At 49.5% G+C, this 26,318-nt stretch overlaps 1 protein-coding gene across 1 annotated transcript in view; it reads right to left on the bottom strand.

Annotated features, from left to right (window-relative positions):
* Positions 1-26,318, bottom strand: part of R3HDML (R3H domain containing like) — a 119,553-nt gene that overhangs the window by 18,038 nt on the left and 75,197 nt on the right. The window contains exon 5 of the mRNA XM_063963522.1: positions 9,728-9,843. Coding sequence (XP_063819592.1) covers positions 9,728-9,843 — 116 coding nt within the window. The remainder of the gene's footprint in view (positions 1-9,727; positions 9,844-26,318) is intronic.

Here is a 26,318-nt window from a genome sequence, read left to right as displayed (position 1 = left end):
CCCTGCATCCCAATACCCTCACCTCTACACCCTGTCCCTGCATCCCAATACCCTCACCCCTACACCCTGTCCCTGCATCCCAATACCCTCACCTCTACACCCTGTCCCTGCACCCTGGTACCCTCACCTCTACACCCTGTCCCTGCATCCAGGTACCGTCACCCCTACACCCTGTCCCTGCATCCCAATACCCTCACCTCTGAACCCTGTCCCTGCATCCCAATACCCTCACCTCTACACCCTGTCCCTGCATCCCAATACCCTCACCTCTACACCCTGTCCCTGCACCCTGGTACCCTCACCTCTACACCCTGTCCCTGCATCCAGGTACCGTCACCCCTACACCCTGTCCCTGCATCCCAATACCCTCACCTCTACACCCTGTCCCTGCATCCCAATACCCTCACCCCTACACCCTGTCCCTGCATCCCAATACCCTCACCTCTACACCCTGTCCCTGCACCCTGGTACCGTCATCCCTACACCCTGTCCCTGCATCCTAATACCCTCACATCTACACCCTGTCCCTGCATCCAGGTACCGTCATCCCTACACCCTGTCCCTGCATCCCAATACCCTCACCTCTACACCCTGTCCCTGCATCCAGGTACCGTCATCCCTACACCCTGTCCCTGCATCCCAATACCCTCACCTCTACACCCAGTCCCTGCATCCCAATACCCTCACCCCTACACCCTGTCCCTGCATCCCAATACCCTCACCTCTACACCCTGTCCCTGCACCCTGGTACCCTCACCTCTACACCCTGTCCCTGCATCCAGGTACCGTCATCCCTACACCCTGTCCCTGCATCCCAATACCCTCACCCCTACACCCTGTCCCTGCATCCAGGTACCATCACCCCTACACCCTGTCCCTACATCCTGGTACCGTCATCCCTACACCCTGTCCCTGCATCCCAATACCCTCACCTCTACACCCTGTCCCTGCATCCCAATACCCTCACCTCTACACCCTGTCCCTGCATCCAGGTACCGTCACCCCTACACCCTGTCCCTGCATCCCAATACCCTCACCTCTACACCCTGTCCCTGCACCCTGGTACCCTCACCTCTACACCCTGTCCCTGCATCCAGGTACCGTCACCCCTACACCCTGTCCCTGCATCCCAATACCCTCACCTCTACACCCTGTCCCTGCATCCCAATACCCTCACCCCTACACCCTGTCCCTGCATCCCAATACCCTCACCTCTACACCCTGTCCCTGCACCCTGGTACCGTCATCCCTACACCCTGTCCCTGCATCCTAATACCCTCACATCTACACCCTGTCCCTGCATCCAGGTACCGTCATCCCTACACCCTGTCCCTGCATCCCAATACCGTCACCTCTACACCCTGTCCCTGCATCCAGGTACCGTCATCCCTACACCCTGTCCCTGCATCCCAATACCCTCACCTCTACACCCTGTCCCTGCATCCCAATACCCTCACCCCTACACCCTGTCCCTGCATCCCAATACCCTCACCTCTACACCCTGTCCCTGCACCCTGGTACCCTCACCTCTACACCCTGTCCCTGCATCCAGGTACCGTCATCCCTACACCCTGTCCCTGCATCCCAATACCCTCACCCCTACACCCTGTCCCTGCATCCAGGTACCATCACCCCTACACCCTGTCCCTACATCCTGGTACCGTCATCCTCACACCCTGCCCCTGCATCCCAATACCCTCACCTCTACACCCTGTCCCTGCATCCCAATACCCTCACCTCTACACCCTGTCCCTGCATCCAGGTACCGTCACCCCTACACCCTGTCCCTGCATCCCAATACCCTCACCCCTACACTCTGTCCCTGCACCCTGGTACCGTCACCTCTACACCCTGTCCCTGCATCCAGGTACCAACACCCCTACACCCTGTCCCTGCATCCCAATACCCTCACCTCTACACACTGTCCCTGCATCCCAATAACCTCACCTTTACACCCTGTCCCTGCTTCCGATACCCACACCCCTACACCCTGTCCCTGCATCCCAATACCCTCACCTCTACACCCTGTCCCTGCATCCAGGTACCGTCATCCCTACACCCTGTCCCTGCATCCCAATACCCTCACCTCTACACCCTGTCCCTGCATCCTGGTACCGTCATCCCTACACCCTGTCCCTGCATCCCAATACCCTCACCTCAACACCCTGTCCCTGCATCCCAATACCCTCACCCTTACACCCTGTCCCTGCATCCCAATACCCTCACCTCTACACCCTGTCCCTGCACCCTGGTACCCTCACCTCTACACCCTGTCCCTGCATCCAGGTACCGTCATCCCTACACCCTGTCCCTGCATCCCAATACCCTCACCCCTACACCCTGTCCCTGCATCCAGGTACCATCACCCCTACACCCTGTCCCTACATCCTGGTACCGTCATCCCTACACCCTGTCCCTGCATCCCAATACCCTCACCTCTACACCCTGTCCCTGCATCCCAATACCCTCACCTCTACACCCTGTCCCAGCATCCAGGTAGCGTCACCCCTACACCCTGTCCCTGCATCCCAATACCCTCACCCCTACACTCTGTCCCTGCACCCTGGTACCGTCACCTCTACACCCTGTCCCTGCATCCAGGTACCATCACCCCTACACCCTGTCCCTGCATCCCAATACCCTCACCTCTACACACTGTCCCTGCATCCCAATAATCTCACCTTTACACCCTGTCCCTGCTTCCCGATACCCACACCCCTACACCCTGTCCCTGCATCCCAATACCCTCACCTCTACACCCTGTCCCTGCATCCAGGTACCGTCATACCTACACCCTGTCCCTGCATCCCAATACCCTCACCTCTACACCCTGTCCCTGCATCCTAATACCCTCACATCTACACCCTGTCCCTGCTTCCCGATACCCACACCCCTACACCCTGTCCCTGCATCCCAATACCCTCACCTCTACACCCTGTCCCTGCATCCAGGTACCGTCACCCCTACATCCTGTCCCTGCATCCCAATACCCTCACCCCTTCACCCTGTCCCTGCACCCTGGTACCGTCATCCCTACACCCTGTCCCTGCATCCCAATACCCTCACCCCTACACCCTGTCCCTGCATCCAGGTACCATCACCCCTACACCCTGTCCCTACATCCTGTTACCGTCATCCCTACACCCTGTCCCTGCATCCCAATACCCTCACCTCTACACCCTGTCCCTGCATCCCAATACCCTCACCTCTACGCCCTGTCCCTGCCTCCCAATACCCATACCTCTACACCCTGTCCCTGCATCCCAATACCCTCACCCCTACACCCTGTCCCTGCATCCCAATACCCTCACCCCTACACTCTGTCCCTGCACCCTGGTACCGTCTCCTCTACACCCTGTCCCTGCATCCAGGTACCATCACCCCTACACCCTGTCCCTGCATCCCAATACCCTCACCTCCACACCCTGTCCCTGCATCCCAATACCCTCACCTCTACACCCTGTCCCTGCATCCCAATACCCTCACCTCTACACCCTGTCCCTGCATCCCAATACCCTCACCTCTACACCCTGTCCCTGCATCCTGGTACCGTCATCCCTACACCCTGTCCCTGCATCCCAATACCCTCACCTCTACACCCTGTCCCTGCATCCAGGTACCGTCATCCCTACACCCTGTCCCTGCATCCTAACACCCTCACATCTACACCCTGTCCCTGCTTCCAGATACCCACACCCCTACACCCTGTCCCTGCATCCCAATACCCTCACCTCTACACCCTGTCCCTGCATCCTGGTACCGTCATCCCTACACCCTGTCCCTGCATCCCAATACCCTCACCTCTACACCCTGTCCCTGCATCCAGGTACCGTCATCCCTACACCCTGTCCCTGCATCCTAATACCCTCACATCTACACCCTGTCCCTGCTTCCCGATACCCACACCCCTACACCCTGTCCCTGCATCCCAATAACCTCACCTTTACACCCTGTCCCTGCTTCCCGATACCCACACCCCTACACCCTGTCCCTGCATCCCAATACCCTCACCTCTACACCCTGTCCCTGCATCCAGGTACCGTTATCCCTACACCCTGTCCCTGCATCCCAATACCCTCACCTCTACACCCTGTCCCTGCATCCCAATACCCTCACCTCTACACCCTGTCCCTGCATCCCAATACCCTCACCTCTACACACTGTCCCTGCATCCCAATACCCTCACCTCTACACCCTGTCCCTGCATCCAGGTACCGTCACCCCTACACCCTGTCCCTGCATCCCAATACCCTCACCCCTACACCCTGTCCCTGCATCCCAATACCCTCACCTCTACACCCTGTCCCTGCACCCTGGTACCCTCACCTCTACACCCTGTCCCTGCATCCAGGTACCGTCATCCCTACACCCTGTCCCTGCATCCCAATACCCTCACCCCTACACCCTGTCCCTGCATCCCAATACCCTCACCTCTACACCCTGTCCCTGCATCCCAATACCCTCACCTCTACACCCTGTCCCTGCATCCAGGTACCGTCACCCCTACACCCTGTCCCTGCATCCCAATACCCTAACCCCTACACTCTGTCCCTGCACCCTGGTACCCTCACCTCTACACCCTGTCCCTGCATCCAGGTACCGTCACCCCTACACCCTGTCCCTGCATCCCAATACCCTCACCTCTACACCCTGTCCCTGCATCCCAATACCCTCACCTCTACACCCTGTCCCTGCATCCCAATACCCTCACCTCTACACCCTGTCCCTGCACCCTGGTACCCTCACCTCTACACCCTGTCCCTGCATCCAGGTACCGTCACCCCTACACCCTGTCCCTGCATCCCAATACCCTCACCTCTACACCCTGTCCCTGCATCCCAATACCCTCACCCCTACACCCTGTCACTGCATCCCAATACCCTCACCTCTACACCCTGTCCCTGCACCCTGGTACCGTCATTCCTACACCCTGTCCCTGCATCCTAATACCCTCACATCTACACCCTGTCCCTGCATCCAGGTACCGTCATCCCTACACCCTGTCCCTGCATCCCAATACCCTCACCTCTACACCCTGTCCCTGCATCCAGGTACCGTCATCCCTACACCCTGTCCCTGCATCCCAATACCCTCACCTCTACACCCTGTCCCTGCATCCCAATACCCTCACCCCTACACCCTGTCCCTGCATCCCAATACCCTCACCTCTACACCCTGTCCCTGCACCCTGGTACCCTCACCTCTACACCCTGTCCCTGCATCCAGGTACCGTCATCCCTACACCCTGTCCCTGCATCCCAATACCCTCACCCCTACACCCTGTCCCTGCATCCAGGTACCATCACCCCTACACCATGTCCCTACATCCTGGTACCGTCATCCCTACACCCTGCCCCTGCATCCCAATACCCTCACCTCTACACCCTGTCCCTGCATCCCAATACCCTCACCACTACACCCTGTCCCTGCATCCAGGTACCGTCACCCCTACACCCTGTCCCTGCATCCCAATACCCTCACCCCTACACTCTGTCCCTGCACCCTGGTCCCTGCACCCTGGTACCGTCACCTCTACACCCTGTCCCTGCATCCAGGTACCAACACCCCTACACCCTGTCCCTGCATCCCAATTCCCTCACCTCTTCACACTGTCCCTGCATCCCAATAACCTCACCTTTACACCCTGTCCCTGCTTCCGATACCCACACCCCTACACCCTGTCCCTGCATCCCAATACCCTCACCTCTACACCCTGTCCCTGCATCCAGGTACCGTCATCCCTACACCCTGTCCCTGCATCCCAATACCCTCACCTCTACACCCTGTCCCTGCATCCTGGTACCGTCATCCCTACACCCTGTCCCTGCATCCCAATACCCTCACCTCTACACCTTGTCCCTGCATCCCAATACCCTCACCCTTACACCCTGTCCCTGCATCCCAATACCCTCACCTCTACACCCTGTCCCTGCACCCTGGTACCCTTACCTCAACACCCTGTCCCTGCATCCAGGTACCGTCATCCCTACACCCTGTCCCTGCATCCCAATACCCTCACCCCTACACCCTGTCCCTGCATCCAGGTACCATCACCCCTACACCCTGTCCCTACATCCTGGTACCGTCATCCCTACACCCTGTCCCTGCATCCCAATACCCTCACCTCTACACCCTGTCCCTGCATCCCAATACCCTCACCTCTACACCCTGTCCCGGCATCCAGGTAGCGTCACCCCTACACCCTGTCCCTGCATCCCAATACCCTCACCCCTACACTCTGTCCCTGCACCCTGGAACCGTCACCTCTACACCCTGTCCCTGCATCCAGGTACCATCACCCCTACACCCTGTCCCTGCATCCCAATACCCTCACCTCTACACACTGTCCCTGCATCCCAATAATCTCACCTTTACACCCTGTCCCTGCTTCCCGATACCAACACCCCTACACCCTGTCCCAGCATCCCAATACCCTCACCTCTACACCCTGTCCCTGCATCCAGGTACCGTCATCCCTACACCCTGTCCCTGCATCCCAATACCCTCACCTCTACACCCTGTCCCTGCATCCTAATACCCTCACATCTATACCCTGTCCCTGCTTCCCGATACCCACACCCCTACACCCTGTCCCTGCATCCCAATACCCTCACCTCTACACCCTGTCCCTGCATCCAGGTACCGTCACCCCTACACCCTGTCCCTGCATCCCAATACCCTCACCCCTACACTCTGTCCCTGCACCCTGGTACCGTCACCTCTACACCCTGTCCCTGCATCCAGGTACCATCACCCCTACACCCTGTCCCTGCATCCCAATACCCTCACCTCTACACCCTGTCCCTGCATCCCAATACCCTCACCTCTACACCCTGTCCCTGCATCCCAATACCCTCACCTCTACACCCTGTCCCTGCATCCTGGTACCGTCATCCCTACACCCTGTCCCTGCATCCCAATACCCTCACCTCTACACCCTGTCCCTGCATCCAGGTACCGTCATCCCTACACCCTGTCCCTGCATCCTAACACCCTCACATCTACACCCTGTCCCTGCTTCCCGATACCCACACCCCTACACCCTGTCCCTGCATCCCAATACCCTCACCTCTACACCCTGTCCCTGCATCCTGGTACCGTCATCCCTACACCCTGTCCCTGCATCCCAATACCCTCACCTCTACACCCTGTCCCTGCATCCAGGTACCGTCATCCCTACACCCTGTCCCTGCATCCTAATACCCTCACATCTACACCCTGTCCCTGCTTCCCAATACCCACACCCCTACACCCTGTCCCTGCATCCCAATAACCTCACCTTTACACCCTGTCCCTGCTTCCCGATACCCACACCCCTACACCCCGTCCCTGCATCCCAATACCCTCACCTCTACACCCTGTCCCTGCATCCAGGTACCGTTATCCCTACACCCTGTCCCTGCATCCCAATACCCTCACCTCTACACCCTGTCCCTGCATCCCAATACCCTCACCTCTACACCCTGTCCCTGCATCCCAATACCCTCACCTCTACACCCTGTCCCTGCATCCCAATACCCTCACCTCTACACCCTGTCCCTGCATCCTGGTACCGTCATCCCTACACCCTGTCCCTGCATCCCAATACCCTCACCTCTACACCCTGTCCCTGCATCCAGGTACCGTCATCCCTACACCCTGTCCCTGCATCCTAATACCCTCACATCTACACCCTGTCCCTGCTTCCCGATACCCACACCCCTACACCCTGTCCCTGCATCCCAATACCCTCACCTCTACACCCTGTCCCTGCATCCAGGTACCGTCACCCCTACACCCTGTCCCTGCATCCCAATACCCTCACCCCTTCACCCTTTCCCTGCACCCTGGTACCCTCACCTCTACACCCTGTCCCTGCATCCCAATACCCTCACCTCTACACCCTGTCCCTGCACCCTGGTACCGTCATCCCTACACCCTGTCCCTGCATCCTAATACCCTCACATCTACACCCTGTCCCTGCATCCAGGTACCGTCATCCCTACACCCTGTCCCTGCATCCCAATACCCTCACCTCTACACCCTGTCCCTGCATCCAGGTACCGTCATCCCTACACCCTGTCCCTGCATCCCAATACCCTCACCTCTACACCCTGTCCCTGCATCCCAATACCCTCACCCCTACACCCTGTCCCTGCATCCCAATACCGTCACCTCTACACCCTGTCCCTGCATCCCAATACCCTCACCCCTACACCCTGTCCCTGCATCCCAATACCCTCACCTCTACACCCTGTCCCTGCATCCCAATACCCTCACCTCTACACCCTGTCCCTGCATCCCAATACCCTCACCTCTACACCCTGTCCCTGCACCCTGGTACCCTCACCTCTACACCCTGTCCCTGCATCCAGGTACCGTCATCCCTACACCCTGTCCCTGCATCCCAATACCCTCACCCCTACACCCTGTCCCTGCATCCAGGTACCATCACCCCTACACCCTGTCCCTACATCCTGGTACCGTCATCCCTACACCCTGTCCCTGCATCCCAATACCCTCACCTCTACACCCTGTCCCTGCATCCCAATACCCTCACCTCTACACCCTGTCCCTGCATCCAGGTACCGTCACCCCTACACCCTGTCCCTGCATCCCAATACCCTCACCCCTACACTCTGTCCCTGCACCCTGGTACCGTCACCTCTACACCCTGTCCCTTCACCCTGGTACTGTCACCCCTACACCCTGTCCCTGCATCCCAATAACCTCACCTCTACACCCTGTCCCTGCATCCAGGTGCCCTCACCCTTACACATTGTCCCTGCATCCCAATACCCTCACCTCTACATCCTGTCCCTGCATCCTGGTACCATCACCTCTACACCCTGTCCCTGCATCCAGGTACCCTCACCCCTACACCCTGTCCCTGCATCCAGGTACCGCCACCCCTACACCCTGTCCCTGCATCCCAATACCCTCACCTCTACACCCTGTCCCTGCATTCTGGTACCATCACCTCTACACCCTGTCCCTGCATCCTGATACCCTCACCTCTACACCCTGTCCCTGTATCCTGATACCGTCACCTCTACACCCTGTCCCTGCACCCTGGTACCGTCACCCTTACACCTTGTCCCTGCATCCCAATACCCTCACCTCTACACCCTGTCCCTGCATCCTGGTACCATCACCTCTACACCCTGTCCCTGCATCCAGGTACCCTCACCCCTACACCCTGTCCCTGCATCCAGGTACCGCCACCTCTACACCCTGTCCCTGCATCCCAATACCCTCACCTCTACACCCTGTCCCTGCATCCTGGTACCATCACCTCTACACCCTGTCCCTGCATCCTGATACCCTCACCTCTACACCCTGTCCCTACATCCTGGTACCGTCACCCCTACACCCTGTCCCTACATCCTGGTACCGTCACCCCTACACCCTGTCCCTGCATCCCAATAACCTCACCCCTATCCCTTTTCTCTGCATCCCGATACCATGACCCCTACACAAAATAGGCCCTTCATAACTTTCAGCTTCAGGCCCATGTGAGCCTTAATCTGGCACTGCTACAAGAAGATGACAAAAATCCTTGGCTGTGCTTATCATGTGTTGTATTTAAGTCCTTATCCACAAACAGCTTCTGAAGTCATTTCCCCCCACTTGTCTTATTGTATGTCTTACTGTAAACGACAAATTAAACATTTAAATGGTTGCACCCACAAACTCTTGATTTCTGCCCAATTACAGTAAAAGAAACACAGGAAATATGCTGACTTACTTTATGGAATAATTGCACACCAAAAGGACAGCTTGCCTCCATGTACTTCCCCATACATTGATGTTATTGCAGGTGTTGATGGCACAGCCTATTTTATTTGATGATGCCCACACCATCTGGAAAAGAGAAAGCTCGGTTTGTAGGTTTAATACAATATACATTTTTTATCAGGTTGATTTATTTATATAACTGTTCAGAAGAAAGTGACATTGGTATCTATCTATCACACTTCATTCATATACCTAACTATAAACCATAAAGTAACTTATCAGCATAAAGTAGGAAAGCAAAATCATCCAAATTTCCACTAATCTAGTGCAATGTAGAGAAGCTCCTTTCTGCGAAGCAGCTGTTTACTGAGGACTGCAGTAAGGGATGTGATGGAAAACAAGGTAAATTGATTCAAATTCAATCACATAAGGCATATTAATGCCTCTTTTTTTTTTTTTTTTTTTTTTTTACCACTTATCCAGTGTCTACTTTTTATACAAAGGAAATAATAAAAAAATATACTAAACATTTTCATTATTAAAAAAAAAAAATACACTTGTAGATCATGGTATGAAATGATGTATTACACTATAAAAAATCAGTGGCAAACATAGTATTTCTAGAGAGGGAGTCCAAATGCAATCCACATTCTCCCACTCTGTGGAACATTGGAACAAGTGCGGGTCTGGGAGAGTGGTAGAAGAACCCAGTAACGACCCTAGACATTAATGAAACAATGGTCTTTTTATACACTGGATACTGTATGGAAGATTTGATCAATATCTGGCACAACAGATTGTCTATAGCATAGGCTGTATAAAATATATTTAAATAATATAAAGAAGATAAGTGATCAGGAAGATGTTAAACATACCATAATAAATAAATATACAAACATAATAGAACCAGTACTCAGTGCTGTTTCTAGCGGCGGGCTAGCCATGCGGTCGCACGGGGCACCCGCCGCAGCACTTTTACATGTCCCTCACTGCTCCGTGTGCTCCTCCTCCTCCTCCCTGTCATTAGTACTCCGCTCAGGGAGGGGAGTTTTGCGGAATGACGCGTTTGCTTTGTGACGTCACGATGCAACGCGACAACAAGCATTACACACCACTGGCCTGGCATTAGACACCCCTGACAACTAACATTACTCCTGACAACAAGCATTACACACCACTGGCCTGTCTTTACACACCCCTGGCAACTAGCATTTTGCACCCCTGGCATTACACATCCCTGACAACAAGCATTAGACACCCCTGGCCTGGCATTACACACCCCTGACAACTAGCATTACGCCCCCCTGGCAACTACTAGCATTACCCCAGAGCCCTCACAACGACCATTACCCCTGGCAACGAGCATTACACACCCCTGACAACTAGAATTACACACCCCTGGCAACGATCATTACCCCTGTCAACTAGCATTACACACCCCTGGCAACGAGCATTACACACCCCTGGCAACTAGAATTTCACACCCCTGGCAACTAGCATTACCCCTGTCAACTAGCATTACACATCCCTGGCAACGAGCATTACACACCCCTGGCAACTAGAATTACACACCCCTGGCAACGAGCATTACCCCTGTCAACTAGCATTACACACCCCTGGCAACAAGCATTACACACCCCTGGCAACTAGCATTACCCCTGTCAACTAGCATTACACATCCCTGGCAACAAGCATTACACACCCCTGGCAACTAGCATTACCCCTGTCAACTAGCATTACACATCCCTGGCAACGAGCATTACCCCTGTCAACTAGCATTACACATCCCTGGCAACGAGCATTACACACCCCTGACAACTAGAATTACACACCCCTGGCAACGAGCATTAGCCCTGGCAACGAGCATGACACCTGTCCCAGAGCATGAAACCTGTGGCAATGAGCATGGATCCCAGAGCATGAAATCCCTGGCAATGAGCAATACACCCAGCACATGAAATCCCTGGCAATGAGCCTGACACCCAGCGCATGAATATAATAATTAAAAAAAAGTCTTATTGCCATCAAGATGACTTTTCATCCTTTGATAAATTAAACCTTACTTTTTTTCTTACTGCTGTACTATGTGACTTGTTTCCTACGTAAAACCCAAATGAAATAAAACCTGATCTTTACTGACGTTAGTTAAGAAGACCCCAGAGACCAATGCAGTTTTGACATCACTGAGCAGTAGTTCTGTTTGGGCTGTGGAACACATAGACAGAGCTATAGATCAGGAGAACTGAGGGTGTTAATAAGACTGAAGATCTAGCTGTTGGAAAGCGCAAATACTGTAGGCCAAGCCAATACAAACATTGGAAGAGATATGTCTAAATTAGACTCTTAATAGAATCCTTGCCCAAAATGTGTGCGTCAGTTACAGTACTGGCTAATTTCATATCCCTCCTGTTTGCCAAAGAAGATGCTGTAATAGTTTACTTTCAACTTGATGTTACAATTCGGTGCCTTGGAAAGAAAGAAAAAACAGCACTTCTATAATTTCAAAGATAATACTTGTCTTTTCTATTTCCTAAGAGATTATTCAGCTCCAACAGCCAAGGTAAACTTTTTTTCCTCTCCTTATTAGGTGTACATAGATGATTGCTGAAAAAATAAGCTATCTGTAAAACTGATAGGTTTGCTTACATTTTGCTGAAAAATTTTACTTAACATTTTCTACTAAATACCCTTTAAAAGCAAATTTACCCCCAAAAATGAAGGAATAGGCACATACAGTATTAATTATACGTGCCTACACTCCTGGAACAGCCGGGAGGCTCCCAAAAATTGTGTGGCACTCCCAGCAATCCGAAAGTGGTCAGGTCTCCTGGAGCTATCCTGCAACCGCCCGCACTCTCTTGCTACTGCCACACACCCCTGCAGCCACCCGCTTACGGAGGAAAAGTGGTCAGGAGATGATGCAATTTGCATTGAATCTTGTCATCTTGGCCCACCCCTGATTTACAATGCTGGTAATCTGAGCCCTGTATAGCAGGGTGGGTGTGGGGCCGCAATGACAAAATTGCACCTCTAAACCCCCATACTACCACCACTTATTGCCGATACCACGCCACCCGGTTGTGCCAACCTGGCTACCTCCTCTTTAAGGTGGCAGCCAGAGGGTCGCAAGTATGGTATTAATAGATGTGAGCAAAGCGAGCCGCGAAGGGACTAATTTCAACAAATTGGGATAAAAAAAGTTTAAAAACACAAAACACCCAAAATTTATTTTATATGTCAACTATTTGTCCGTCGACCTTTTGACCATGTCGACCTTTTGACTATGTCGACCTAATGACTGTCTTTTTAATGTCTATCTTCTGTTTCACAAACATCAGTAACTAGGGGTGTGTAAACATTCAAAGAACTATGGAAGTGTGCAATGATAAACCAGCATATACAGCAGGATTGCCAACTGTCAGCAAATTTAGTGACAAAAAGGAAAAAAGTTCAATTTTCAAACCTGAGAAAAAGGTAAGGTCATTGAAAATTGTCTGCGTTCTGACACAGCAATAACACACACCGGAGTGTCTCAACATTGCTTTGGGGGTTATAGAGATCTGTTCACAGTTCCTGAGCTACTTTTGTTGTGGACACTGCTTCTACTTTGAGTTACAGACAGAAAGGAAGATGTATCAAGCCTCGGAGAGAGAGAGATAAATTGGAGTATTTGCCTAAAGCAACCAATGAGCTACTGTCACTTCAAAGACTGTGCTAGATAAATGACATAAGCTGATAAGCACTACCTTCAACAGAGTCCTCCACCAACACCAGTAACCACTTGCTTTGTTGGGTACTCTAGTTTCATCCTTATAGTTTATTTTGGATGCTGGGCTCATAACAGGATAGCCCAGGTGACAGGTTAGAGAGGTAACTCTTATCGGTAAGTAACAGGAATACAGCAGTTTTCAGAAGCAGCATCATCTAAGACACCACCAGCACTAGATTATAAAAATTGCAAGTTTGAGTAGCAGAGAGCAGTATTGTCTGCCACCTATTTGTTACTGGTAGACCAGTTCCAATTTCAGATTACTGTCATGTGCAGTCAGGACATGTGCATGGTATGTCCCAATTCATGTTACTTTGTTTCTGATGGGGGAACCATGGGGGTAATTCCAAGTTGATCGCAGCAGGAAATTTTTTAGCAGTTGGGCAACACCATGTGCACTGCAGAGGGGGGGGGAGGGGGGGGGGCAGATATAGCATTTGCAGAGAGAGTTAGATTTGTGTGGGTTATTTTGTTTCTATGCAGGGTAAATACTGTCTGCTTTATTTTTACACTGCAATTCAGATTGCAGATTGAACACACCCCACCCAAATCTAACGCTCTCTGCACATGTAATATCTGCCTCCCCTGCAGTGCACATGGTTTTGCCCAACTGCTAACAAAATTCCTGCTGCTATCAACTTGGAATTACCCCCCATGTACTGTAGACCCTCAATCAGTCCATGCCAGAGCCTACACTTTACAGTGCATCAAGCGCTGCATAGACCATGTACTGCCTCAGCCCTTTTCTTACATTCTGAGATCCTCCAATCAAGCCTCAGCACATGTTCCTCTTACAGTGTTTTGGTGACTCACACGTTGACAAAATACAACACTCAGCGTTTGGCACTACCGTAGCCCAGTATTACATTAAAGGAGAAATTAGCAACCCCACAAAGACACTCAATCATAAATATGTGTGTGTGTGTATATATATATTTCTCTAACGTCCTAGTGGATGCTGGGGACTCCGTAAGGACTATGGGGAATAGACGGGAGACAGGAGACAGGGCACTTTAAGAAAGAATTTGGATACTGGTGTGCTCTGGCTCCTTCCTCTATGTCCCTCCTCCAGACCTCAGTTTGAATCTGTGCCCGGACGAGCTGGGTGCTACTTAGTGGGCTCTCCTGAGCTTACTATAAGAAAGTATTTTGTTAGGTTTTTTATTTTCAGAGAGATTTGCTGGCAACAGACTCTCTGCAGCGTGGGACTGAGAGGAGAGAAGCAGCCCTACTCACTGAAGATAGGTCCTGCTTCTTAGGCTACTGGACACCATTAGCTCCAGAGGGATCGTACACAGGATCTCACCCTTTGTCGTCCGATCCCGGAGCTGCGCCGCCGCCCCCCTCGCAGAGCCGGAAGACAGAAGCCGGTGACAGAAGCAAGAAGACTTCAAAAGCGGCGGCAGAAGACTCCAGTCTTCAATCTGAGGTAGCGCACAGCACTGCAGCTGTGCGCCATTGCTCCCACATTAAACCCACACACTCCGGTCACTGTAGGGTGCAGGGCGCAGGGGGGGGGGGGGGGGTGCCCTGGGCAGCAATTAGGAACCTCTTGGCAAAAGCAGCATATATACAGTTGGGCACTGTATATATGCATGAGCCCCGCCATTTTTTACACACAAACGCGGGACAGAAGCCCGTCGCTGAGGGGGCGGGGCTTCTTCCTCAGCACTCACCAGCGCCATTTTCTCTCCACAGCTCCGCTGAGAGGAAGCTACCCAGGCTCTCCCCTGCAGAAACACGGTAGAAGAGGGTAAAAAGAGAGGGGGGGGGGGGGGCACATAAAATAGGCGCAAAAAGCTTTATATACAGCAGCTACTGGGTTAACACTAAGTTACTGTGTGATTCCTGGGACATATAGCGCTGGGGTGTGTGCTGGCATACTCTCTGTCTCTCCAAAGGGCCTTGTGGGGGAACTGTCTTCAAAAAAGAGCATCCCCTGTATGTGTGTGGTGTGTCGGTACGCTTGTGTCGACATGTTTGACGAGGAAGGCTATGTGGAAGCAGAGCGGGAGCAAATGAATGTGGGGTCGCCGCCAACGGCGCCGACACCTGAGTGGATGGATATGTGGAAGGTTTTAAATGATAATGTTAATTCCTTGCATAAAAGGTTGGATAAAGTTGAAACCTTAGGACAGTCGGGGTCACAGCCCATGCCTGATCCTATGTCGAAGAGGCCGTCAGGGTCTCAGAAGCGCCCACTATCCCAAAATTGTTGCCACAGATACCGACATGGATTCTGACTCCAGTGTCGATTGCGATGATGCAAAGTTACAGCCTAAATTGGCAAAAGCCATACGTTATATGATTATAGCAATGAAGGATGTGTTGCACATCACAGAGGAAACCTCAGTCCCTGACAAGAGGGTTCATATGTATGGGGAAAAAAGGCAGGAGGTGACCTTTCCCCCTTCACATGAGCTAAATGAGTTATGTGAAAAGGCTTGGGAATCTCCAGATAAAAAACTGCAGATTTCCAAACGGATGCTTATGGCGTATCCTTTCCCGCCAACGGACAGGTTACGCTGGGAATCCTCCCCTAGGGTGGACAAAGCTCTAACACGCTTATCAAAGAGGGTAGCCCTGCCGTCACAGGCTACGCCACCCTAAAAGATGCTGCGGATAGAAAGCAAGAGGGTACCCTGAAGTCCATTTACACACATTCAGGTACCTTACTAAGGCCGGCAAATTGCGTCGACCTGGGTGTGTAGTGCTGTAGCAGCTTGGACGGATTCCTTATCTGAGGATCTGGATACCTTAGACAAGGATACTATATTAATGACCCTGGGGCATATAAAAGACGCTGTCCTGTATATGAGAGATGCTCAAAGAGACATTAGCCTACTGGGCTCTAGAATAAATGCAATGTCAATTTCTGCCAGAAGGGTCCTGTGGACTCGGCAATGGACAGGCGATGCCGACTCAAAGAGGCACATGGAGGTTTTACCTTACAAGAGTGAGGAATTGTTTGGGGAGGGTCTCTCGGACCTGGTCTCCACAGCTACTGCTGGAAAGTCAAATTTTTTGCCATACGTTCCCTCACAACCTAAGAAAGCACCGTTTTACCAAATGCAGTCCTTTCGTTCACAAAGAGGCAAGAAAGTCCGAGGTGCGTCCTTTCTTGCCAGAGGCAAGGGTAGAGGAAAGAAGCTGCACAACACAGCTAGTTCCCAGGAACAGAAGTCCTCCCCGGCTTCCACTAAATCCACCGCATGACGCTGGGGCTCCACAGGCGGAGCTAGGCCCGGTGGGAGCGCGTCTCCGAAATTTCAGCCACAAGTGGGTTCACTCCCAGGTGGATCCCTGGGCAATAGAGATTGTGTCTCAGGGATACAAGCTGGAATTCGAGGAGATGCCCCCTCACCGATACCTCAAATCGGCCCTGCCAGCTTCCCCCTTAGAGAGGGAAATAGTGTTAGCTGCAATTCACAAATTGTATCTTCAGCAGGTGGTGGTCAAGGTTCCCCTCCTTCAACATGGAAAGGGTTATTATTCGACCATGTTTGTGGTACCGAAACCGGACGGTTCGGTCAGACCCATATTGAATTTAAAATCCGTGATCATATACCTGAAAAGGTTCAAGTTCAAGATGGAATCGCTCAGAGCGGTCATCGCAAGCCTGGAAGGGGGGGATTTTATGGTGTCTCTGGACATAGAGGATGCATACCTTCATGTCCCCATTTATCCACCTCATCAGGCGTACCTCAGATTTGTGGTACAGGATTGTCATTACCAATTCCAGACGTTGCCGTTTGGTCTCTCCACGGCACCAAGAATATTTACCAAGGTAATGGCGGAAATGATGGTGCTCCTGCGAAAGCAGGGGGTCACAATTATCCCATACTTAGACGATCTCCTCATAAAGGCGAGGTCCAGAGAGCAGTTGCTGATCAGCGTAGCACACTCTCGGGAGGTGTTACAACAGCACGGCTGGATTCTAAATATTCCAAAGTCGCAGCTGATTCCTACGACACGTCTGCCCTTCCTGGGCATGATTCTGGAATCAGACCAGAAGAAGGTTTTTCTCCCGACGGAGAAGGCGCAGGAACTCATGACACTGGTCAGAGACCTCTTAAAACCAAAACAGGTGTCGGTGCATCACTGCATGCAAGTCCTGGGAAAGATGGTGGCATCGTACGAGGCCATTCCCTTCGGCACAAAAGTATATCCACAGATGTTACACACATGCACAAACATACAAGAACAGAAACTGTGCTGGTTGAATCCAAATAAACGAATTGGTATTACAAAATAAAATGTAAAAAGCATCACATAACGAATAAGTTATAACATGATAAAAATAAATAAAACCCACAATACATATGACAAACACAACAATATAGCTACAAGGGGTTATGATTATGGGCCCGATTCATGTTTGTACGGAACTGCACAGACACAAGGAAGCGGCTGTGCAATTACTGTACATGTAAATAAAATTCTAATGCAGGAGGAGGCGTCTGTAGGAGATAGCATTAGCACAGATCCGAGTGCTGTGTCTGAGCACGCAGCCTGGCTCACAATCATGACCACTGATTGCAATCCGCAATGCTTACAGACACCGGACAGACTGTGTAAGCTGAAGCTTACTGAGGCTGGCCGTCAAATCCGGACACCGGAGTCCAGGAAGTCGGATGATGCAAACCCTGGGTCCATCACACCTTCAAAATGGGGCAACACCTTGGGTATCTCCAACGGCACCAGACAGGGCTGCCCACTCTCACCCCTGATATTTGCTCTAGTAATAGAACTGTTGGCCGCACGCATCCGGACTTCGACCGACATTGGGGGGTTAGAGGTGGGGAGCTCAGTCTACAAGATTTCCCTGTTTGCGGACGATGTCCTCCTTTCGCTCTCCTCACCGCACACCTCATTGCCGAACCTTCTCCATCTTCTATCGGAGTACGGGCATGTATTGGGATATAAGGTCAATTGGTCCAAAACGGAAGCTCTACCCCTCCATATCTCTTCTGCCCACCTAGCTCGCATGCAATCCAACTTTAAATTTTCTTGGTGTGTTTCTAAAATTCGTTACCTGGGGATCTATATCACGCACCGCTATGGTGACCTTTATAAGGCAAACTTCGCCCCCTTGCTTGTCAACATTAAAGCTGATCTCCATAAATGGCAGTCTCTGATTATATCCTGGTTGGGACGAATCATAGCTCTGAAAATGAATATAATCCCCCGTCTACTTTTTCTGTTTCAGACGCTGCCTGTGAAAGTCCCGGACTCTGTCCTGGCGCAAGTTCACTCTTGGTTTCTCCGCTTTGTTTGGAAAAATAAGGTCCCTAGGATAGGTTTCTCCACCTTACGTAAACCTGTGCAGGAGAGCGGAAGAGGCTTCCCAGATATTCGCCTTCACTATCTGGCCACTCATCTTAGCCAAGCTGTCGCTTGGTTCGCCCCTGCTCAGAACATTCGATGGCTTCAGCTGGAATCTGCACTGGGCCATATTACGTCTTTGTCGTCTTTACTCTTATCCTCCCCCAAAGCTAGATCCCCCCATTTGCAACTGCACCCTGTGCTGGAATTCTCCTGCCAGATCTGGGACTACTGTACTCGGCGCTTTCACCTCCTGTCATCTCCCTCTCCGCTTACCCCTTTATGGGATAACCCTTCTTTCACCCCGGGTCAATATCTGACTCGATCTCGCCCATGGTCGGAAAAGAACATCCGCTTTGTACAAGATGTTCTAGCTGGGGGTACGTGCGCGCCCCTATCGGACATCATAACAAAATATAATTTCCCGGAAGCGAACCCTTTTACCTATTTCCAGATAAGACACTTTGTCTCTTCTATATCGAATTCTTCCCCGTTCCAACCTTTATCCACTCTGGAGTCATATAGCTATCATAAACCGCTTGCTCGAGGAATCATCTCCCTACTATACTCCCTTCTCCAGATTGGAGGGCAGCCGACGACCCCAGCTTTTGTTCTCCAGTGGGAACGGGATCTTGGTCCGCCGCCTGCTGACCATGATTGGTCGGATGTCTTCACTGCTGCCGCACAATCCTCCATCTCAACGCTAGTGAAGGAAAATGCTTACAAAATATTATATAGGTGGTACTTTGTCCCCTCTAGACTCCACAAGATGTTTCCTTCCTCTTCGCCCACGTGCTGGAGGGGTTGCGGCGGTCATGGCTCCTTCCTCCACATCTGGTGGACGTGCCCCAAGATCATGTTATTTTGGGACTCAGTCGCACACTTGATAAGTACAGTGCTCCAATCCCAGATATCTAAAGACCCTTGGTCTTTTCTGCTGGGCCTTCCCGTTATTAACACACCTCCAAATACCGGTAAATTACTGACACAGATTTTAAATGCTGCTCGCTGCTCAATTGCTCTCCATTGGAAAAAGAAGGAGGCCCCTCCTATTAAGATGGTCATTGATAAAGTATGGTACTTCGCAAGAATGGAAAAAATCACTGCATACCTCCATAACAGATCTTTCCAGTCTCTTGTGGTTTGGGAATTATGGTTTAACTCTCAAGCTCCAGCACGTAGAACGCGCGCCCCCGGGGGCTCCGCGGCACTTCTACTGTGATCTTAGTAGCCTCGCCTCCCATAGAGTAGGTGTGTGACCGTCCTTAATACCACCTTTTCGTGTACCTTAAGCATTGCCTCTTATTTTACACTGGCGCTCCGAGCGGTATTTGCTGTATATAGAGACGCGCCGGCGGTCCCTCCGACTCTGTCTCTTTTCTTCCTACTCTATACTTTCCTCGTCTTTCCTTTCTCTTCTTTTCTCGCTTTCTCTTTATTCTTCTTCTCCCTACTGATACAGCCACGAGATTGTTTTTCTTTTTATTTTTTTGGTTCCTAATTAATCAAAGTGCTTTGGTCGCTTTTGATGTATACTTTATCTCTATTTCCTTTATTATCAACATGATGGTTTTTTTTTCAATATGGGAACCCCATGATCTCTGTTTTTAGATTATATCTCTGCTATAAAAATAATGGTGTTTTACGGATATACCCTCCCGACCTGTTGTGGGGGGCTAATGTAACCTTGTATAACTTGAAAATTAAATAAACAATAAAAAAAAAAAAGAGGCAACACCCTCCTCCCTCCATTTTGAAGGACGGTGCCGGGTGCTGATGGGGTTGCGAGCAACATAGCAAGACCTATTCTGCACATGCGCAGAATGGGTCTTGCACCTACGCAGTCCCCCAAACACTGTATTTGTATGCAAACCATCAGGTTTGCGTACATTTATGAATCAGGCCTTATGTCCTTTATAGTTGGTCTTTAGAATCAACACCTGTTTACTTTGTATCTGACAATCAATCTTTATAATAAATGTAACTAAAATATCCAGTGTATTAAAGTACAGTATCTTATAGAGGGTGGTCTTCAGTATGCCGAATGTCGGGATCCCGGCGCACAGTATACCAGCGCCGGAATCCCGACACCCGGCATACCGACAGCTATTCTCCCTCGTGGGGGTCCACGATCCCCCTGGAGGGAGAATAATCTTTTCCGCAGCGAGCCCGCAAGGGGCTCCTTTGCACTCGCCCCGCTGTCGGTATGCCGGCGGTCGGGCTCCCGGCGCCGGTATGCTGGTTGCCGGGAGCCCGAGCGCCGGCATACCGTACTACATCCCTTATAGATTGATACTTATTAACAAGTATAGTTCCATAAATATGAAATGGTAACACTCCAGTAAACTTCATGCATCCTGTATCATCGATGGAAAATATACGAGTGAACCAAAAGCTATCTTGTTTGTAGAATTGGAGGGTATAGATGTACGGGATCTTGTCATGTACCAGCACTCAGGATTCCGGTGGTAACCATGCCGACTCCAGGATCTCGCCCGCATACCTGCTCGGCAGTCGGCATGCCGACTGACAGAGACTATTCTCACTCGACACCCATAGAGTGGGAATAGAACCTGTGGTGAGTGCAGCGAGCCATCGAGCCTGCTGCATGGCGAGCGCAGCGAACTCGCAAGGGGCTTTGTTGCGCTCGACCCGCCGCCAGCATTCTGCTGTCGGGATCCCAGCCCCAACCCAGATGTACAATGGGCATGGTTCATTAGGTCAACCCTACTTTGGTCTACAGTCACTAGGTTGACCCTATATGGTTGACATGGAAAAGGTCGACAGGGTCATTAGGTTGACACATAAAAGGTAGACAATGGAATGGGTCAACAGGTACAAAAGTCGATACATGAAAAGATCGACGTGGAAAATGGTCGATTCCCAAAAGGTCAATACAACATTTAAAAACATTTGGGTGTTGTTTTCGCTGTCAAAGCACATTGAACCCCAACTCACTTTGCTCGCCATCCAATTGTCGTCCACATGGATCATAAATATGAAAAAGTTTTAAAAAAAGTTACAAAAAAAACCTTAAAAAGTTGTGTTGACCATATGTGTGTCGACCATTGTCATGTTGACCATTTGAACTTGTTGACCATTTGTACCTCTCGATCATAAGCACTATCGGCCTTTTACATGTAAACCTAATGACCATGTTGACCTTTTGACCATGTTGGCTTAATGCATAACGACCATTAGTGGTCAGCCTATTGACTGTCGGCCAATTGACCGTGCACCCATACTATACCCTATTTAGATCCAGAACAGTAGAGTCTAGCACAACCACTTTATTAGGTATATTGGCAGCTGGTGGCTGCTAGATCCTATTTCTCAGACCATGCTGATGGTAGCTGGCTATCACTTGACATGCTGTGTAGCCCTTAAAAAGCCCAGAGAGGATCCCCCAGGCCTGGACTTAAAGCTTGGGCCTATTCCTCACATCCCTGGTGGTGGTGGTAGTTGCAGTGTTAATGTGTACACGTAACCAGTGTAATATGGTTCCTCACAGTGGAACTACAGGCACTGTACCAGCAAACCTGCCCTGGTATGCCGGCATTTGGAGAACCACAAATGAGAGAATGATTGGACATTAGGGCCCGCTGGCTCCTGTAGTCCCACTTTGAAAAAATATTTTAAAAATGACAGTACTCGCACACCAGGTGTTGTAGTCCTTTATTCAAAAATAAAATTCAAACTCACCAACACAATGAATGTGTCCTCTTCAGTCAGGCTTGGACTGGCCCATAGGCGTACAGGGGAAACCACCGGTGGGCCCCACTGCCTGGGGGCCCACCCTCTCAATTATACATTATGCATATGTTACATTATACTGCACAGGACTATGGTGTATTTTTTACAGTGCATTATTGTTATTAATCTGGGACATTATCATGCATGCACTAGCAGTATTTACCATATATATTATTTATCAAGGGGCCCAGACCATACACTAATGGTAGGACAAGCCTCTAAGAATGGGCCCCTACCACTGCATTTCCCCAGGTGGGCCCTTCATGCCCCAGTCTGACACTGTCTTCAGTCCATGAAGTAGTAGTACTTGCATGAAACTAGGTCATTCCTGGTCACTGGCAGTAGCCTGAATGAAGAAAGCAGTGATTGGTTAAGAGCTCCAGTTCCTACACTCCGACTGAAATCGCTGAGTATCCCTATCGGTTTAAAATAGACACTCAAATAAGCTCTTTGGTAAATTTGTGATTTTCAACTTCTAAGCAGCTGGCGATGTCCAGCGATTTGGTTTAGAAGTCAAACACAATTCTTAGTACATTTGCCCCCATATGTGAAAGTGAATATGTAAACCAGCAGCTTCCTATTGTACTACGCAGCCACACTACCTTAGGCTGAGAGTTATACATGGGTTTTGTGGCAGCATTGGTGCCCGAGATTCCTCTCAGCAGCCAGGTGATATGGCCATTGTAATCCATGTAAAGAATATACAAAAATAAGATTCTTCTTATGTGTATAGGAGAGTAAGAGCCTCTACTCAAAAATCCAATGCGTTCAACAATGACCTTATTAATGACTGATATTAATATGCATCATCAGCAGTAAAGAAAGTGTGTTTTCTACATCTCCTTTTCACATGCAATTCCACCATCTGTAAACGTCTTCACCAGGAGCACAGAATGCAATGAAACTTAGCGCTAACTATGAAAAAAAACCATCTGCTATTCTGTGTTCCACATTTTAAAAGCGATATGAATTGCCAGCTGTCACTTAACACTTGTCTGCTGAAGGTAAAAATGAAATGTGAGAGGAAGCCTTTCTTCCTTAGAAAATAAATATGTGGCTGTAAGATTGGACTCAGGAAAACGGTTTATGGAAAAATATTTAACTGCCTGCAGATGTACGGTGGGGTGCCAGAGAAGGGGGGTGTGAGTGTTAGCATGAGTAGTACACATTTTTTGAAGAAATTTACTAGACAGCTTATATATGAAATTAACAAGGATATTAAGAGTAAATCCGAACAATTATTAGGTAGAGAAAAGGAAAAATACATCCTACTCACAAATAGATTTTATAGATGTCAGTATTTTTACAAGTAGTAAAGCTCAAAAGAATAAAATTATTCTACACATAACTATCTGTTTATCTGCATTAATTAGCCACTTTCTAACTAACTACAGCAAGATTATTGTGGGTTGGTGGCTCTATAAGAATATTTATTCGTTACCACATCACCAAGTTTCCGTAGAGCCATACAGGTAAAATTACAATAGAATTAACAAATAATAGTAAAAACAAACAATACAACAAGTATTTTCCCCCCAGATCTGTCGGTAGACATTCGGATAGGGTGGGGGAGTGATTTCCAGAGGAGGGGAGATGCAGAAGAAAAGTCGCATGAGGGAATGGGATTAGGTAATTAGCAAGGCAACAATCAAAGGAAGATCAAAGAGGGCGAGATGGAGTATGCTATGAGATAAGGTCGGAGGGAGCCAAACAGAGTTGCAAGTGAGGAGAAGTTGAACCAGACCAATGAGATCAGAAGATGAGGGGAGTAGCAGCATTGAGAGTAGATTTAATAAGGAAGTGGTGGGAGAGCAAAAGACCAGGGAGGAGGAGGTTACAGTAGTTTAGGCGGGAGATGATAAAAGCATGAATAAACGATTTTGGGGTCTTCTGGATGAAGAAGGGACTGGATTTAAAGATAGCATGAATGTGTGTGTGTGTGTGTGTGGGGGGGGGGGGGGGGGGGCAGGTGAAGGAAAGGGAGTCTTCAATAATATTCATCTGGCTTATCCCTCCTCTTCTCTCCCATTTCAACTATCCCCTAATTTGCTGTGGAATCAACTATTGGACCCTTAAAAACACATTTTTTCCCCATTGTTCATAATATATGGCTATAAAAGACCAATTAAAATATACAAGCATGTTTGTACTCTTAAAACAACATAGTGCAAGGTGTGAAGTGCACATGTGCCCATGAGTAAAGCCTCTTCACCTATGGACCTATGCTTAACTCAGTGTTGTACTTGCAAGGAGTGAGGAGGGCTATGGCACAAGTCTGGTAAATACAGATTTTAGATCCTTACTGGTGGCTTGCTCCTCCCTTGAGACCAACCAATATATTGAGTGTAATGTGGCTGGCATCGGAAATTAACCCTGTGTAGCTCAGTTCCCTATCCAGATAGAGTGCAAAAGGGCTGATCTGCTCCTCCATAATGGCTGGCTCCTCTATTCTTCCCGTACCATTCCCCTCTCTCTTCCTCAAGTCAACTTTGATCCTTCCCTCAACTACACCTCTATTCTTCTTTTTCCACCACTCACCTTTCTCTCACCCTTCAAGGGAGACAACATTTAGTGTTGAGGTTACTTTCTACACAGAAACACTGCAGAAAACAGAGGGGTCTACGTCACACAGTAACAGTTTGCAGAGCAGGCTTGCAGATAAGTGAAGTGGTGGGGTATTCATGTAATGTGGTTAGAGGCCAATGATATAATGTAGTAATGGATATTAAGATTAGTAGTGAGACTACTGATGTAATATGGTGGCTGCTGGAGAATATTAATGTAATGTGTGGACTACTGGAGTTTATTAATGTAATATGCAGTATCATGTAATACAGGTTGAGTATCCCATATCCAAATATTCCGAAATACGGAATATTCCGAAATACAGACTTTTTTGAGTGAGAGTGAGATAGTGAAACCTTTGTTTTTTGATGGCTCAATGTACACAAACTTTGTTTAATACACAAAGTTATTAAAAATATTGTATTAAATGACCTTTAGGCTGTGTGTATAAGGCGTATATGAAACATAAATGAATTGTGTGAATGTAGACACACTTTGTTTAATGCACAAAGTTATAAAAAATATTGTCTAAAATGACCTTCAGGCTGTGTGTATAAGGTGTATATGAAACATAAATGCATTCTGTGCTTATATTTAGGTCCCATCGCCATGATATCTCATTATGGTATGCAATTATTCCAAAATACGGAAAAATCCGATATCCAAAATACCTCTGGTCCCAAGCATTTTGGATAAGGGAGACTCAACCTGTATAAGTGAAAGTCAGGATTTTAAATGTGTAAGTGGTCTCTTTTTATTAAATGTGGGGCTATTAATGTTATGTCAGGCTGATGGGGATATTAATACATTTGGGGGGCTACTAATACAATGTGTATTAATTGTGCAGACTTATAATTTCATTATTAAGCTGGCTGGGAGATAAGAGGCTTCTTTATATAATATAAGCAATATTCATTTAATGTTTGCTCTACCTGGGTAGAGAGAACTATTCATTCATTGATCAGCTTCACATGTGGTAAATACTGTTGTAAATATCCTTATCATCAACAGCCTTATACTGATGTTAAACCAAAGGAAAGCAGAAGAAGAACACTATCAACAATCAGGACTACTGAAGGGCCGCTTTTAAACAACAAATGTGAGTAAACTTACTCCTCACAACAAATACATCCTGGTTGTATAACCTGGACACACAGCACTAAACTCCCTGTTTTGTATACTGCAAGAA

The sequence above is a fragment of the Pseudophryne corroboree genome, chromosome 3 (assembly GCF_028390025.1).
Source record: "Pseudophryne corroboree isolate aPseCor3 chromosome 3, aPseCor3.hap2, whole genome shotgun sequence".
Taxonomy (NCBI): Eukaryota; Metazoa; Chordata; class Amphibia; order Anura; family Myobatrachidae; genus Pseudophryne; species Pseudophryne corroboree.
The sequence above is the reverse complement of the archived record's forward strand: the minus strand, read 5'-3'. Positions and strand labels throughout refer to the sequence as shown.